Below are 16,801 nucleotides of genomic sequence, written 5' to 3'. Positions count from 1 at the left end.
CTCACCTGAGTCCCGAGACTCCTCATCCATTCTGCCCACTGGCTGGCCTTCACGTGGTGGATTGTTTAACAGTTTCCAATTTCCAATTTGATCACAAATTAACATATTTATCATATTTGCCAAGACTGCAGCTTGGTTTTTTCCAGCATCGCTGTAAACTCCTTTGGCCGACCACGACCTACAGCTGAGATGATGTTACATTACATTACATTACATGTCATTTAGCAGACGCTTTTATCCAAAGCGACTTACAATAAGTGCATTTCAACCTAGAGTACAAACTAAGAACAACAAGAATACAGGAAGTAACATTTCCTCAACATAGTCGAACTACAAAAGTACCATAAGTAAGTGCTATTTAAGTGCCACTGAAGTGCAAATCTGTGTTTTAATCCAGATATAGTCGGAAAAGGTGTGTTTTCAGTCTCCGACGGAAGATGTAGAGACTTTCTGCTGTCCTGATGTCAGTGGGGAGCTCGTTCCACCACTGAGGAGCCAGGACAGCATGTTCCTTTTACATTTGATTTATTGAATTAAACTGACTTAAGTATTCGTTTTTATTGCAGATTTATAAGGCCGTTTTCTTCACTCAGACTCCCAAAACAAATCTTTTGTTTGCCTGTGAACAAATTCCCACTGATGTCAGCTGAATTTATGGGCTTATAATGGAGCAACGAATCAGTGAGACCAAACCCAGACTGACTTTACCACTCGGTTGGCCTGTGTGTGCATGCATTGCCTATGCATGCATCATTAATATATGGTGTGCATGCTGGTACAGAAGCAGAGATATTTCTCAGGGGATAAACTTTTCATCATCGTCAACAGCTGTGTAAGAATTTGATGAGGTCTGTTTCGCAGGAGGTCCCCTGTCCCCCATATGTCCACATGCATACAAGCTCCGCCCAAGAGAATATCGTGATACAAGAAGTGTAACGGTATACGAAGGTCATGGTTCGGTTCATACGCTGGTTTGCTGCAGTGAGGAGGAGGGGGGGGGGGGGGGAGCCTAATAATACATCATTAAGGATGATACACAATATAATGCTGTCGTGATTTAATATTGAACATTGTATTTCCTGATACAATCATTTGCACTGAAGGTGGGAATGAAATGTGTTATCTTGCTATCACTTAAATAATTAAAATAATATTTAATAGAAATAAAGCTCAGTATTTGTCACCGATAAGATATCAGTAGTCATACAGAACCATCAGTCAGGTAAACTCCAATGAATGAAATGTGTGTGAACAAGAACAACTTACATAACTATATAAATAATAACAAATGTTCACAGTCCACATGAACTTTGGATTATTCCATGTGATATTTCTTCAAACAAACCACGAGGAATAAACAGTTTGTTTTGGTTCAGCATGCTTCCACATGAGGGAGACATACTCCTCCCAACTCCAGCCCCCTTCTTGGAGTTCAGAAGGAATGAAAACATTTAGAAATACATCAATATTTTCCTGGACGTACAAAACATCCAGAGGTCTGTCCGAGAGTGAAACATGTGAGGAAAGGGACCCACAGACCGACGGGAAGAAGTGAAGACTGGATTCACGAAGCAACAAATAGGAATATTGGTCAAAAAGGAAGGAAAAAGAGGAAACCCCTCACTCTGCAACACGTGAGCTGTTTGTCAACTCCTTTTCTGACATATGGACCTGTTCTGCCAGAAGTCGCTCTAAAGGGCGAAACAAGGGCGTGAGGAAGGGACACCACACCGTGTGAAGGAGGAGAAGAGCTGCAAACCTCGGCTGAGGTGAGGAGAAGAAGAAAAAAAGAGCAGTTGAGAGCAGAGGCGAAGAGAGAGCGACCAAAAGGCAGAGGAGTGAAGGAGTGAGGCGCCCCGTTCCTTCCAGCGGAGTGAGGGGTGGGGTGGGGGAAGAAGAAGAAGAAGAAGAAGAAGAAGAAGAAGAAGACAAAGAAGCAGGAGAGGAAGAGAGGAGTGATAACGAGTCCGGGAAGGAGGGCGAAGCGTTGGCTGGACATGGGGCTTTGTGCCGTTCTCCTCATCTGTCTCTCCCAGGCTGAGCTGGGGAGAGTCTGGGCTCACCGGCATGAAGGTAAGACCCCGTGCTCAGGTATTCATTCATCTTGCAATATTAACACCGTTTGGACTGCTTTCAGATCAGCTTCCAAATATTCAGGTGAACAGAAATATTCTGTGAACATAATTTCTTGCCACTGGATCTGAGCGAGAGGCAGGACGCTCTTTTTTTGGTCTGGGTGGATTTGCCTCTGTGTGAGAATAACCTGTCCCTTAAAAATTCTCCCTGTCAGTCACAGGAAGCACATGAAAGACATGAGTGTGTGTCTGTGTGTGTGTGTGTGTGTGTGTGTGTGCGTGCGTGCATGTGCGTGTGTGTGAAGGTCTGCATTATCTTTGGATGCCATTCCGAAAAAAAGCCCACAGTTTCCAATTTGAAAAGCTAAACATCTGGTCCTCACCTGCTTGAAAAATCAGGAATCATGTAAATTGTAGCAAATCGTGCACTTTAGCAGATGGATGTTCGAGGTTCATTCATGTAATTTATGACTGCCGTGTTTTAATCCCAGCATGGCACTTGATGAAAGTAGAACAAGTCGACGAGAGCAGCAGCTGAGTTTCATGTATAAAAGTTTCTTGATCGCCTAATCTCATCTTTGTGTTTAATCATCAGACATAATGCGCTTGTTCTATGCGTCACCCGCAGATGTATGCTGTCTCCTGTGTGTGTGTGTGTGTGTGTGTGTGTGTGTGTGTGTGTGTGTGTGTGTGTGTGTGAGTGTACGCGCATGTATGTATTTTTGTTCTCCTTGGAGATACATTATTTTTAGCCAGCCCCCGTTCTGCTGCCGCTCCTCCTGCTCCTCCTCCTCCGACAATCAGCGGTGCTCCACTTTCCCCGGTCTCTCCTGTGGTCCCGGCTCCTCTGATCAGGGCCCTCGCTCTGCAGAGGATGACACACACACACACACACTGTGCAGAGAGACCAGAGTCACAGAACCCCACCCTCTAACATAAGACAGCTGGACGTCTGGCACCACTGTGCATGCTCTTCTCCACCACTAAAATACACTAAAACCTCGGATTGATCTGTCGGCCTCACCCCTGGCAGGTGTCCCTCTTTTGGGCTTGTTCTCCCAGAGCCTCGTGACTACGTGTCGGTGCTTGCTCACGGCACAAAGTAGAACAGGTCTTCGCTGATTAGACGTGTTTGCGACATCCACTCCGCGGCCTCGCGACTCACCGACTGCAGGCCGCGGCACGTCGCTTTACAGCGGAGCACTTAATAGTCCAGCAGTTTCCCATGACGTGTCTGCCTCTGCTCGTTGAGAAGCTCTGCAGAGGAGTTTGAGGCCAACTGCGACTAACCTCAAGGTCAGCCGCGAGACATTCAGACCAAACACTGCACAAATGTGCCGTGTGTTTTCACTCCACCTATATAAACGCATGTCTGCTGCGTGTGTTTATATGTTTGTGCTTATCTGTATTTATTCTGCAAAACACAGGTTGGCAAAAACGAGAGCTGGACAAACTAAGGAGCAGTGCATGCGTTGAGCAGGGGTGTTAGTAGGAATCAAAGAAGGGGGGGGCTGAGCCCCAAGGGGAGTGTCGTATGACTGGGTATGTCTGCGCACACAGACATACCCAGTCATACGCATGCTCTGTAGTTTTGCTTTTATTCGGTCTTTGATAACACAAGAGAGAGCATTTCAAGGTCATAGTGATATTTTATGCTCATTTGGACACTATCACTGAGATAAAGATAAACTTTCAGTGTCAAATATATCATTAACCCTTGTGTTGCCTTCGGGTTATTTTGACCCGATTCAATATTTAACCCTCCTGTCGCCTTCGGGTCAATTTGACCCGATTCAATGTTTAATGTCGGTGTTCTTTCGGGAGTCAACAAACAAACATAAAGTACCTCACACTTAAACTTGGAAAACAATATTAATTCTAATAATTTTCTGGAGATTTTAATAGCTGGGGTCATATTGACCTCAAGGGTAAAATATGTGAGTAAATATAAAGGTAACAGGAGGGTTAAACATTGAATCGGGTCATATTGACCCGAAGGCGACAGGAGGGTGAAACATTGAATCGGGTCAAATTGACCCGAACGCAACACAAGGGTTAAATGAAAAGATATATTATGATAATATATTATTGAAAATAATAGAGAGATGTCAATAGTTATTTATTGAGTTTCGAGATTGCTCGTTCACACTCTCGCTCAATGGAGACAGTTTCTAACTTTTCCCTTCTAGGTCCTAATGCCCGAGGATTATGTTGTTAAGTATGATGAGAGGCTATTGCATTGGGATTTGAAGGGGGAGAAAACATACAAGCCAGAATGCACACACATATGTAGCATGTTAGAGTGATAAATAAAGTGTCCATGTAAGAAACAATAGTTCAATTTAATGACATAAAAAAATCATTTTAGGCCTAATGACGCCCCTGGTTGAGCTGCATGCGTTTACCAGTTAGCACCAAACACAGTCAACAAGTACAGCTCAGGCTGATGGCGCGAGGTGAAAGTAAGAGGTTCTTAATTTACAATCCATCCAGAGGGGAACACGCATGTATGAACCACCTTTTAGAGCAGTCCTTCGGCAGTTACTGAGACAAATGTCAACCTGCTGTCTTCGTTGCTGCAGCAAGAGAATATCTTCCGAGACTTATTATTTTTAGACAAAGGGAATATAAGTAACTGCGGCGTCCAGCTCGTATCTCCTCAAATAGCCCAATAATCTCATCATGTCAAGAGAATAAAGCCTCCAAACATCGAGCCACAGCTATCAAAACATCGCACAACAGATACATCCGGAGCTTCTGGACATTTATTACTGAATATATTCTCCTAAAAACTGGAACCAAAAATTGGAAACAACTCCATGACAGTAAATCTGAATCTAAATGTATAATTCCGTGTCCACATTTATCTCCTCGGCTGCTTATCAGTGCAGCTGCCAGTGTCTGTGATTATGTGTTTGGGTTCCTGCTGTTGCTCTAAATGTCTTTCTCCCACGCCATGAACCGATAAGTATCTCATCAGCTCTGCGGGCCGAGACTTTGTTTGTATGGTGATGTTTGCCGGCGTCTCCTCCGCTGTGGCACACAGTGGTTCTCTCTCTTCGGCGAATCCGTCTCCGGAGCAGAGACGTTGGCCTTCCCGGGACCTTCGTGCCCTCGGTGTATCCCCGAATCTGCTGCTCGCTCTACAAAGCCTTGTACGTTTGAGCAGATTGTTTTCAGAGGACATTTATTTTCTCACCCCTGGACTTTATCCAAATGAAGCAGACTGAGAGACCATTATGAAGCTTTTGTCTCAGTTCAGGAAACGTGGCTTTTTCATCTGGTCTGCGTGGCCCCGGGTCTGTCTGGCCTTTTCGAAAGCTGCTTTTCAAATCATTCAAACGTAACCCATCGTGTTTCTTTGGCGTCTGTCGCCAGCACGTCATAAATTAATAGTTTGAATTTCACAAACCGTGTAAAAACGAGGGACGGAAGAATGCCACAGAGCTACTGTACGTCTGGGGAAAGAGCACGAGAGGGGAAGGTGCGAGCCGGCGAAGGCATGAATGAACACAATGTGTGTGTATCTATAGCACGCTGTGTGCTGTGGTGGGTAAAATGTTTCAAATTTTGTGCTTCCACAACATATATACATAGGGTGTATTAAACTATTACATTGTGTTATATTAGGCTTAAATTACATAAGATGATTGAGAGGGCACACACAGCTCTCTCCCTCAGACGAGGGTCAACAACGCCAGACAGAGATAGACCCAGCGGCCTTGTGCTGCTCCAGTCTTAACCGGTAGAGAGGAGACTGCAGAGAGGACCAGGAGGCTCAGACACAATAACGATAAGAGAAGTAACGAGGGGGGAGACGTCAGCAAGAAACCTCCACATTCCTTAAAGTAACCGGCTTGGACTGGGACAGAGGTCACACTGAGTGACGAGAACTCATATGTAATGAGGGAGTGGACGGAGGCGGCACCTGCATTGAGTCTGTTGTATAAATAATATGTCAATGTGTTTGTTCGGAGCTTGGGAAAGACAGATGTGGAGGGAGGTCGTTGTCTTTAATACCGGACCCAGACCAGGTTTATTTGTGAAACTGTTGGTTACAAATAAATCTACGTGAATTGAACTCTGATCCAAACTCTCTGTGTCCTGTGGCTGTTTGATTACTGAGGTCCAGAGGGTGAGTATTCTGTGGCGTCTCACCAGCAGTCAGATAGGAGAGAGATACAAGTGTATATGCATCAGGTTAAGAGATTAGTTAGAATGGACCAAAAAGGAAGAAATCCAGCCACAACAGTGCAGTTCAACATGACGTGGCCTAGTTCCATGTGACTCCCTGCACCCACGAGATGGATGAGGTGCTTGCTGCATTGCAGGCACAGACATAGAGGATACCGCCCGTCATCATCTTAGAATTCAACATAAATCTGCAAGATTAGACGTTTAATTCTCACTCAGGTCGACACACTCGGCGCTGCAAGATATGTCGGATTAAAACCACCGGAAAAAATTAGAAATTGACTAAATTTGGAGGATAATGTCTATGCATTGTATTCCATCAGAGCATCATAGAGTACAGGTACCAGGAAATGTGTCTCATGGGTCACTTTAGACGTCGGATTTGTGGGCTCCGTTTCAAACTCACCAGGATGTGTTTTTCTGCTCCAGTTTGCACATTCCCATCACACACACACACACCTGATGCTATGGAGGTCACTTCACTCCGGTCCTTATGCACCTATTTCTTGCCCACATGCAGACGGTTAATCGAGGTTAGAGAGCTTCCTGGAGAGAAGCTCGATACTTGCAAATTGAAAAAAATCCCGCACGATCACATGCAGGTCGGCTGCATTTCTAAAAGGGACTTCACGTACATCTTGTTATAACTAATGCCTCGTTCCCGATCTACTACTTCCAGTCTTCCTCCCCATTCAGAGCTCTTCTTCCTCCCTGCTGTTTGATGCCTCCTCAGCTGTTTAGTGATGATGATGATGATGATGCTGAGTGATGCCAATCTGACCCAATTAGGAGCCTCTTGTTCTGAAGCCGTGATAATAGCTTCCCGTGCACCGTAATCAAACAGGATTCCTCATGAGAGCCGTCTCCCCTGTGTGTCGCTGAAAACCTCTCAGTGTTTTCTCTCGTCCCATTTTGTTTCCCGAAGTCTCTTTTTGGCCGTTGTGTTTTCTTTACTCATCTAAAAATAGTGAATTCACTTCATTCATCCGAGCTCCCAGGTTGAAATCTTACAGTCGGGCCAAGAAGCACAACTTCAAACATTTGTACGGGTTGAACCGTTGTTCATCTGGGAGCTTCAGAGGCGCTCGGCAGATTCTGTTCCCTCTTGACAGAGCTAGACGAGCTAATCCTCCTGTTTCCAGTCTTTATGCTGAACTAAGCGAACTGGCTGCATGGCTGGATGTATAGGACTTCTCATCTGATTCTCTGCATGAAAGGAAATCACAATGTTTCCCAGAGCGTTGCACGATTCTAACGAGCTAACGAATATCAAAATGAGACCAAATGTCCAAGAGGATGCGGTATTATTTCTTTCGATGGCATCTTCACGATGAAGCACAAAGACGTTTGTGAAAACCCCAAAACGTTTCTCCCCTGAAGTGATTCCAAAACAATGGCCTTCACTCTGCAACAGACTCCACCCTTCAGGGGAAGACTTTCCACCAGATGGTGAAGCTGGCTGCCGGGACTTTCTCCCATTCGGCCACCAGGGCACCAGCGAGGTCGGCCAGTTAAGTTATTTTATACGTCGGAGTGAGAAAACCATTTGTTCTTAGAGCGGGCTTCGTGCGTTGCCATTAACGGGAGACGGGGGCTTTTCTTCAACTAGAATCAAACCATTGTCTGAATGATCAATGACTGCCGGAGCGTTACGATGTTAATAGGGAAAACAGACGAAGCCAAAACCAAGAAGAACAGCTCCAGACCAAAACTAAAAAGAAAAGTATGTGGACCGGGACTGTTGGTCATATTTCCTAAACAACGTTTTAAAAGGAAAGAGGCTGAGAGAACCTCGTGCTGGCTCTTGTCTTTGTTACTCTCAAGATGTTCATAAACATGCGGTTACTTAACAGCCCCGACCGGAGAGAGATCCTGACAACAAACTGTATTTAACCTTTAACTTCAACACAGTGGGAGACCTTCAGCAGCAGCCTTGTAGACGGTGTGCAGAGGGCAGCGAGTCCCGGAGCAGAATACTTTATCCTCTTAAAAAAAGAATGAGAGGAACAAACAGGGAGAGATAGAAAAAGATCCATCTGTGATCTGTAGATGACAAGAAACCCCTCACAAAATGTAGGTGATCAGACGTTAATACACACAGGAATGATTGGCCAATAAAGAATGCTAGCACCAAATATAGGTTGCATCGTTGCGTAATAACCACTTGCGGTCCAGCCAAAACAAACACTTATAGTTGTAAATGTAGAAATTAGAAAAGGAGTCGTGGCACTGTGTCTTTGTGGGCAGGAAAGAAAACAACTTGGGTTTCTGAGTTCTGTTTTTTTTTTTTGCATCTTTGTGTTACTGAGTTATTCGGCGATATTTTCTTTGGACTTGTCCGCTGGCTGATGATCACCAAATCACGGCAACAATAATGAGCAGATGTGGTATGAAATTGTTCCAGTTTCTTTTTATTATTAGAAAATACATATTTCAAGATCATTGTTGAGCTCTTTTCACACATTTTGGGGATCAGAGTGGGGGAGGGGAGGGGAGATTCTTGGTCTGGAACGTAAAATACTGGTGCTTTATCTCGACAGCGTGGAATTATTACAGCGTGACGAAAACATGGCAAGAAGGAGAGAGAAAAGCAGCCCATCTTTTCCAGAGTTCGAGAGGCATCTGTTGGTTGTGTGTTAACTGTTCACGTCCCGTGATGCCCGTCTCCTTCCAGATGCACCCAGTGGGACTCCTCTGCACACACATGTGGATCTGTCCGGGTTTCACAGGACCAGGAGGGACCAGCGGACTCCACACAGACACAGAGAGGCCCGCAACAGCGGAGGAGGAGGACTTGACGTCAGCACCCTGACTGACAACACGACCATCGTGGTGAGATCCAAATCATGATGATCCTCTGCTGAGTCCATTGTTGCTGATACCATCATAAATACATAAATAAAAACATCTTGCTGTTTTGAAGAAGATCACAAACTTATGTTTACAATGTTTACTGAGGTAATAATAAGTGAGATTTAAGGTCATTTTCTCATAGACTTCGATACAATCAGACTTGTTTTTGCAACCAGAAGAGCCCCTGCTGGTCAGTAGAGAGAATGCAGGTCTCAGGCACTTTAATGTTGGCTATGCTTTTCTCAACCGATCTACGGGTTGTTATACGTTGACCTTTGTTTTGCCTGAAAATTACTTTTAGAGTCATGATGGACACGACACTCGCTCCAGATAATGTTTGGGGGGGGACAAAGAGAACAAAAATATTTACCCCAGTATACAAGAAAAGACAACATGAACACAATGCCGGGCTGAATGACTTTTAATCTTTAATCTGACAATTTGGGTTATTGTCGTTACATTAACTCATTCCAGCTTTGAGTGGAACTTGTCCATGGGCTCAACTCAATCCCTGTGGCCCCTGTGTGTGTTTGTATGAGTGTGTATGATGACGTGTGTATGTTGTGTCTTGTGTCCCAGACTCTTCTTTCGCTTGAATTAGCCTCATCGTATGAAATCCAAATAAATTGTCTCAAACCTTTATTCATTTGTTTCTTCCGTTCCAAATCAAATTGAAAACAGACGCCTGCCTCGTCCGGCCAACTTACAGTGTTTGTTTAAGTGTGAGAATGTGTGCGTGTGCATGTGCGTGTGTGTGTGTGTGTGTGTGTGCTTGCACATGAACAATAATAATAATTCAAACTTATATACCGCTTTTCTGAATACACACAGACGCTTTACATGGGGACAGTGTCAAATGGAACGAACCTAAAAAATGTAAAGACAAAGCAAACAAACAAACAATCAAAACATATCGGGAACACAAACAAGGGAAAGCAGACTGGAGAAGCTGTGTGTTCATATCGGAGGCAGGGGTTTAGCAGGTGAAAGAGAGTTGGAAGAGGTGTGTGTTTTTAGATCTTACTTAAATGATTGTAGGGTGGGAGCCTGACGGATGTGGAGAGCGTTCCAGAGAGAGAGAGAGAGGGGGGGGGGGGTGCAGCTGCTGAGAAGTCCCTCACAACATCACATGTAGGCCTGCCGGGCTGCTGCTGCTTGTGGGGGGATTTCTGATCAGAACTCACACTTCCCAACTGGGAATCTCTTTAATAAACCAGTCAACTGTGAGGGGAAAGTATCTCTCTCTCTCCCCCTCCCATCCTCTAGAAAACATTGGCTGGCGTCAGGCAATGTAGATGGAAGTTAAAAAAAGTGGGTCACTTGCTGTATATGGAGCAGCCGGAGAGGCAGCGAGCGCGCTGCATTTAACTGCTCCACTTTCTGAGCCCACACCAAACCCCAGAACCATTGCTCTCCGTCACCTTCAACTGTGGCATACATTAATAATGCCATGAGTGAGGAGATGGCACGGTGTGCAACGTGCAAACAGCTCCCCCAAGTGGAACTGTTTGTTTCCGGTTTGGACAAAGAAACGAGCAGATGCGTTTCCAGATGTTCGGTGCCGTGGTTCCCCTCAATACGCAGCATCGCTTCTGATTGGCTGCATGAAGTGTCCGAAAATAACCTTTTGACTCATCGACCAGGACAATAATAATAAATCGCTCTTTTTTTGCCACGTAAACATGATCAGGTATTATGTTGAATACAAACTTAAGAGAAGCCGGAGCAAAGCTTATTTTAAATATGTTGATTAACTGTTAATCCAGTGGTTCTCAAACTGTTTCTGTCACGCCCCAAATGTTCATAAACCCACCACCCCAACAAAATGGTCTTTACTGACTTTTTAATTGAAATAACTTTGTGTCACTCCTCCATCTGTGCTTTTTCAAATAATAGAATAAAGAAAATAGCAATCACTTTGAAGTAAACCAAATGTGCAATCACTCTGTTCGAACAATACAAATACATTTAAATATGTGCAAAAAAAAGCACTGGGAAATAAATAGGTTATTGTGGCTGCAATTAACCTGTTTGGACATATTTTCAAGATAATAACAATAAGTGTAACCTGTGAAAAACTAAACAAAACAAGTTCAAATATTTGGCAATAAAGAGTTTTACACTGCACACATTTTCAAAACAATAACATTAAATCTGGGCAAAACAAAAGAGGGAGAGAAATCTCCAAAAAGTGGAGAGAAAATCTCCAAAAAGTAAATGCCTTAGACTCATACAGCGACTCCTCGAAGGATGGCAAACCGCAGGTTGGGAATCATTGTCCTCGAGCGGGATCGACCCTAATCCTGAAGAAGGAGAAAACACACAAACAATTCAAACACACAAAAACACATACATTTAAAAAGTTGCGTTATTGATTTTCCAGCTGATGGTTAAGGAGGCAATTTAAGAATGACTTATTGTGATAAATGTGAAATATAACCGATTCCTTGTTTTATTTGATGTCAGATAACAGTGAGGGCATTTAAATGATATTCAGTTTAGTAATGTGAAGAAAAGAGAAGATCCAATCCTGAAATTTATGAAGCTGAAACCAGCAAATGTTTTAAAAAGTTTTGCTTAAATAATTAATTGAGAAGCAGAACTTCTGATATATTCATGTTAATAAATATAAACTATATTAAAGCTAGGTTGTGTTGACTTGAGTCTTAGTTTTGGTTTTATTCATGCTGTGATTTTGTTTTTCGTTTTATATATTGTCTGTCACTGTTTTATGTTGTATTGTATGGAACTTTGTGTGACGTGCTACTGCTGCTGTCTTGGCCAGGACACTCTTGTCAAGGAGATTTTTAATCTCAATGAGGCATTTCCTGGTTAAATAAATTTAAAATAAAAAAATTAATAAAAAAAGCTAAACTATATTAATATCTCATGTTTTATATTTTCCTCGCATCCTGGTACCAATTAATAATTGTTATGACTCGTGGAATAGTGACGTCATTCAAGCCTTCTTCCCCCAGGAGGACTCCAAGAAGTACTACGCCTGGCGGAGCTTCGGTCCGACGGACCGGCGGACGGAGGACTTATGGGTCGACCTGAACAAGAGCCCGGTCCAGATCCACGGCATTCTGTCCAATGCACACCAAAAAGCAGCGGTTAGATGACCACGCACACACACACACTCTCTGATTTAGCACCCAGCCTTATCTGACATATATTTTCTTTTCCACAGAGGGTGGCCCTTTCTTTTGATTTCCCTTTTTACGGACACCACTTGAGACAAATTATCATCGCGACTGGCGGTGAGTTTTCCTTCTCACGTCACTTTATCTCCTCGGAGAGCGCGCTCGCGCGCGAGAGAGAGAGAGAGAGCGAGAGAGTCATTTGTTTTCTCATGAATGTGCATGAGATGGTAATGGAATTATGATATTCAATTGATTTTATGTCTACATTAGCGAATAGTTACATCATTGACAACTGACTCAAATGTGGATTTAACTATATATATATATATGGGGGGGGGGGGGCTGCATAGATAATCCCTCACACTGAATAATGTAACTACAAAATCAAAACTGACTTGTTGTTCTGAGTAATGGATTTTTAAGCGTATCTTACTTTTTGCCGTCTGCTGATAGATTTGCCTCCAACACAAACAAATAAAAGGAAAACAATGGCCGCCTGGTCGAAGGGCTCGAGATACAATACCAAGACAATCCACCAAGACAACACATTTATTTATCAACACTTAAGTCCTCAGAGGCTACAAACACAATACTAGCTTGAAGGTATTAAGTTTTTTTTAAAAAGTGTTATATAACACTACAGCATAGTTTATGAGCACAGATATGCAACAACAACGTTCTCACACCTGTACCGGCCCCCAGGCTTCATCTACATGGGGGACATCACCCATCGGATGCTGACCGCCACGCAGTACATCGCTCCCCTCATGGCCAACTTTGACCCCAGCTTCTCCAACAACTCAACCGTGAGGTACTCGGACAACGGTAAGCGGGAGCTCGGCGGATAAAGTCCGGGGATGTCTTGGGAGTTCCTGGTTGACCTTCTGACCCCCCCACCCCGGTGTGTCCCGCTCAGGTAACCTATTCGTGGTGCAGTGGGACAACGTGCACCTGAAGGACCGGGAGGCTGACGGGCCTTTCACCTTCCAGGCCGTCCTCGACAGAAATGGAACCATTGTTTTCAACTACAGAGACGTGAGTTATGGGCGATTCTTCAGCGGGTGTTCTTCGTCGTCTGTTACACTCTTTCAGCAGCTCGAAGCGGACGCTGATGTTGTTTTTTTCCAGATCCCCATAGCGGTGGAGAGCATGAATTCCACCGAGCATCCGGTGAAAGTGGGACTGTCCGATGCTTTTTTGGCCCGCCTCCCCTCCTCGCAGCCCTCAGGTGACTTTAAAGTGTCTTTCTGCCACTTTGACGGAGATAACCTTCGTTTCTCAAGTTTTATTTGTGTCGCGAAAAATCAAACTCACAAAGCAAAAGAAACACAATGACAACAAAATACCAGTTCTAGTCAGGAAATGTCACACATGACATGATACAATTAAAATATTAATATTTTTTTGGGATGTGTGTGTTGCAAGTTTCTCTACTAGTCCGTATGTGTCCTCTTGTTTTTTTAAATTCCTTTTAATTTGTTGATGAGATTTACTGAGTATTGAATAGTTTAGAGAGCCTTCATACATCATATAAGTAGCCTTAAAAGGTACCTGGGGGGGCATTACTTCACGATGTCTTTACACAGCACATAGTTGTTAATGCTCTGAAAGTCATGCAGAAAGGCTTTTTAACAAAACAGAGCAGAAAAGAAATGTGCAAAGCCCACTGACATCTAATCTTTTCTCTCTGAAGATGAGAATCGCCGCACCATCTACGAGTATCACCGCGTGGAGCTGAACACCTCAACGCTCGTTAGCAGATCTTCTTTTGAGTTAACGCATCTGCAGAGTAAGTATATATATACCTGTATATATATTTATAGATATAGATATATAAATCCTCACACACCATGCAGCCCCTCTAACTCCAGGACGCCCTGCATTTGATTCCTCCAGCTTGCCTTCAACACAAGACCTGTGACCTCTGCCTGACCTCCAACCTGACGACGGGCTGCGGCTGGTGCAACACTCTCCAACGGTAGGACGCAATTCTGACCGCCGAGAGAGGGAGAGAGAGAGAGAGAGGAGCTTTTCTCACTTTTGTTCTGGGTTTCAGATGCTCCGACGGTATCGACCGGCACAGACAAGAGTGGTTGGATTACAACTGCCCCGAAGAGGTGAGATTGACTTCCCCCCCGCCCCCCGATTCATGCAACAAAGAGCATCTGGTTCGTTCTTTCTTGAGTCCTTCCTCTGGTCATTCACTCAGGCAAAAGGCACGTGTGAGGACTACAACCCCTTCCTGTCCGAGGGAACCGGGACCCCCTACAACCAGTCTTCTCCAGGTCCAACGTCTGCCTCAGTGACCGAAGACCACACTGTCACTAAAGGTAAACTTCTCCGAGTGAAGGTTCATCTCAAGCCCCCCGCAGGTAGAAATGGTAGAAAATAAGAACTTTAAATGTAGAAAAGGGAATTAAGTGACCAAAATCTGTATTTTTCAGTTCATGAGCCGAGCAATTAAACTTTATTAAAGACAACAGATGAGCGACACTTTGCTACACTTACAGTAAAGAATAATTTGGGTTGAATACAACTGGTCTTTTTTTTGGTCATAGTCGTACTCTGACAATCAGGTCTTTTGTGATGTAATAAGGATCCTAATGTTCTCACAGCAACCACTTTAATACATGTTTTGATATGTATCTATAGGAAATGGCTAAAACTATGAATAGATTCCATGTTGTAATAAACCGAAATTATCCTTTTATCCGCCTCAGTGATTTCATGACCAGCTGGCTGAGGGCGGTTTGGGGCTTTAATAGTCAATTTATTGGTAGGCAGTTTATTGGTTGTTGTTATGCTGTTTGTTAGAGTTTAATACACATAATAATAATAGATAGCTATAATGCAAAACAGACAATACGTTGTGCTGTTCTGGGTTTTCTTTGTGTTCTGCTGGTTAATCTGTTTTCCTGCCTTTCAGACGTCCAGACGACTCCACCGGACCACATCGGGATACCAGAGAACACGGCCATCATAGCAGGTGTAGTGGCTGCACTGGTTCTGCTGGTGGTTCTGACCTTACTGGCGGTCTACTACATCAACACACACCCAACCGTCGCTCCACCGTTCTACCTCATGCAGGTGAGAAAAGTCAAATTCATGTTTAAAGAAAAACAGACATATGTTTGCATTGATGGAATGTGAGTATTTATATTTGAGGAGTCTGTACTTCTAGCTCACTACATGTTAGAGGAAAATAGTGTACAGCTTCAGTGACTACTTACTTTAGCTATTTAGATATTTGCATTTAAAAAGCTTATAAAATGTGTTAATCAATTGGTTCATTTATAAATCATTGGCAGCTATTTCCATAATTGTTTGTAATTTTTTCCTACAAAACGATTCATGGTTCCAGCTCGATAAATGTGAGGTTTTTGGCTTTTTAATTATTTTTAATAGATTTCATTTTTTTTTTTATTGCAGCATGCACCTGGGTGGGCCTATGTTGTTGTTGCTGTTGTTGTGTTTTACCAGCGCAGGAGAGGCAGCTTTGTTCTCTCGTTAGTTTGGTTCTATATGAGAAACACAGACAGCATTCCTGTGACTGCGTAAACCACAGAGCCCACAGCCTTGTATTTATGTAATGTTAGATTTATCGGCCAAACGGCCCCTTTCACTTCAGTAAAGGATCTGATCACTTCCTCCAGTACGCTGGTCCTCGTGTAAAAACTGCCGTCTGTTGTTTCCAGCGTCGCACCAACAACTACTGGCCCTCCATGAAGTTCCGCAACCAGGGCTGTCAGTCCAGCTACGCAGAGGTCGAGCTCGGGGGTCACGAAAAGGAAGGTTTCATCGAGGCTGAGCAGTGACGCTGAGATCCCTGGACTGGCAGGACTGGGAGAGCAGAAGAAGAAAGAGGGTCACCATCCTGAGGACTGCACGGGCCTCACAAGCGGAGGAGAAACAGACTCGACCCCTCGGCGGCCGGACAGTGTTCGCTGCTTCTGTCGCTCTTCCCAGCTTTCTCCGTGTCTTTTTGCTCTTTCTGCCATCACACACAAGGGGGACTTTGCCATTTTATACAAAAGGGGATTGGAGGGTCTGAGAGGAAGCCGACGACAAAAATGATGAGATGCAAATGTGTAATGTGTAAAATAAAAAATAAAAACAATGCAAGCGGCTGTCAGGGATTGACTCGAACTAGCCTTCATACTGCAAACCAACATACTGCTCGACGTAACAATGTGTTTCCATTCAGTTTATGGGGTTTTGTTTCATGATGTGTGAATGTTATATTTCATGATAACAGATATTTAGCAATGTAACTGATAGTGATTATAATGATCGTCTTGAATTTCTCTGGATAAATGTTGTTTAGATTTCCTTTTAGAGACTGTTTTCTTTTTACCTTTCTGTTGAAATGTCTTCTAATAAAAGCTGCCGGTGAGTGTTGATAACCTCAGGCTTGGTGATGAGTTAAAAAATGTAAGAACGGTGCAGACAATATTGGCCTATATTTAGAGAAGGAAAATATAAACTAATCAATTAAGTAAAATGTGACACTGTCCGGTGTCATCATACTGTTTAATA

At 43.7% G+C, this 16,801-nt stretch overlaps 1 protein-coding gene across 1 annotated transcript; it reads left to right on the top strand.

Annotated features, from left to right (window-relative positions):
• Positions 1 to 1,494: 1,494 nt before the first annotated feature.
• LOC130203900 (plexin domain-containing protein 1-like) lies at positions 1,495 to 16,673 on the top strand. The gene is made up of 13 exons (XM_056430359.1): positions 1,495 to 2,073; positions 8,944 to 9,101; positions 12,101 to 12,235; positions 12,313 to 12,382; positions 12,968 to 13,090; positions 13,182 to 13,300; positions 13,394 to 13,493; positions 13,959 to 14,054; positions 14,162 to 14,243; positions 14,322 to 14,382; positions 14,475 to 14,595; positions 15,192 to 15,352; positions 15,961 to 16,673. Exons 1-13 carry the CDS (start codon positions 1,998 to 2,000, stop codon positions 16,078 to 16,080), a joined length of 1,422 nt encoding a protein of 473 aa, XP_056286334.1. The 5' UTR covers positions 1,495 to 1,997; the 3' UTR covers positions 16,081 to 16,673.
• Positions 16,674 to 16,801: the final 128 nt, after the last annotated feature.

The sequence above is a fragment of the Pseudoliparis swirei genome, chromosome 13 (genome assembly GCF_029220125.1).
Source record: "Pseudoliparis swirei isolate HS2019 ecotype Mariana Trench chromosome 13, NWPU_hadal_v1, whole genome shotgun sequence".
Classification (NCBI taxonomy): domain Eukaryota; kingdom Metazoa; phylum Chordata; class Actinopteri; order Perciformes; family Liparidae; genus Pseudoliparis; species Pseudoliparis swirei.
Note: the sequence above shows the minus strand (reverse complement) of the source record. Positions and strands in the feature narration are given on the sequence as shown.

Coding starts and splice junctions, on each gene's coding strand:
- LOC130203900 (XM_056430359.1), top strand. CDS start 1,998: ATGGGGCTTTGTGCCGTTCTCCTCATCTGTCTCTCCCAGGCTGAGCTG. Junction 12,383..12,967: donor AATTATCATCGCGACTGGCG/GTGAGTTTTCCT, acceptor ACCGGCCCCCAG/GCTTCATCTACATGGGGGAC. Junction 15,353..15,960: donor CACCGTTCTACCTCATGCAG/GTGAGAAAAGTC, acceptor TGTTGTTTCCAG/CGTCGCACCAACAACTACTG.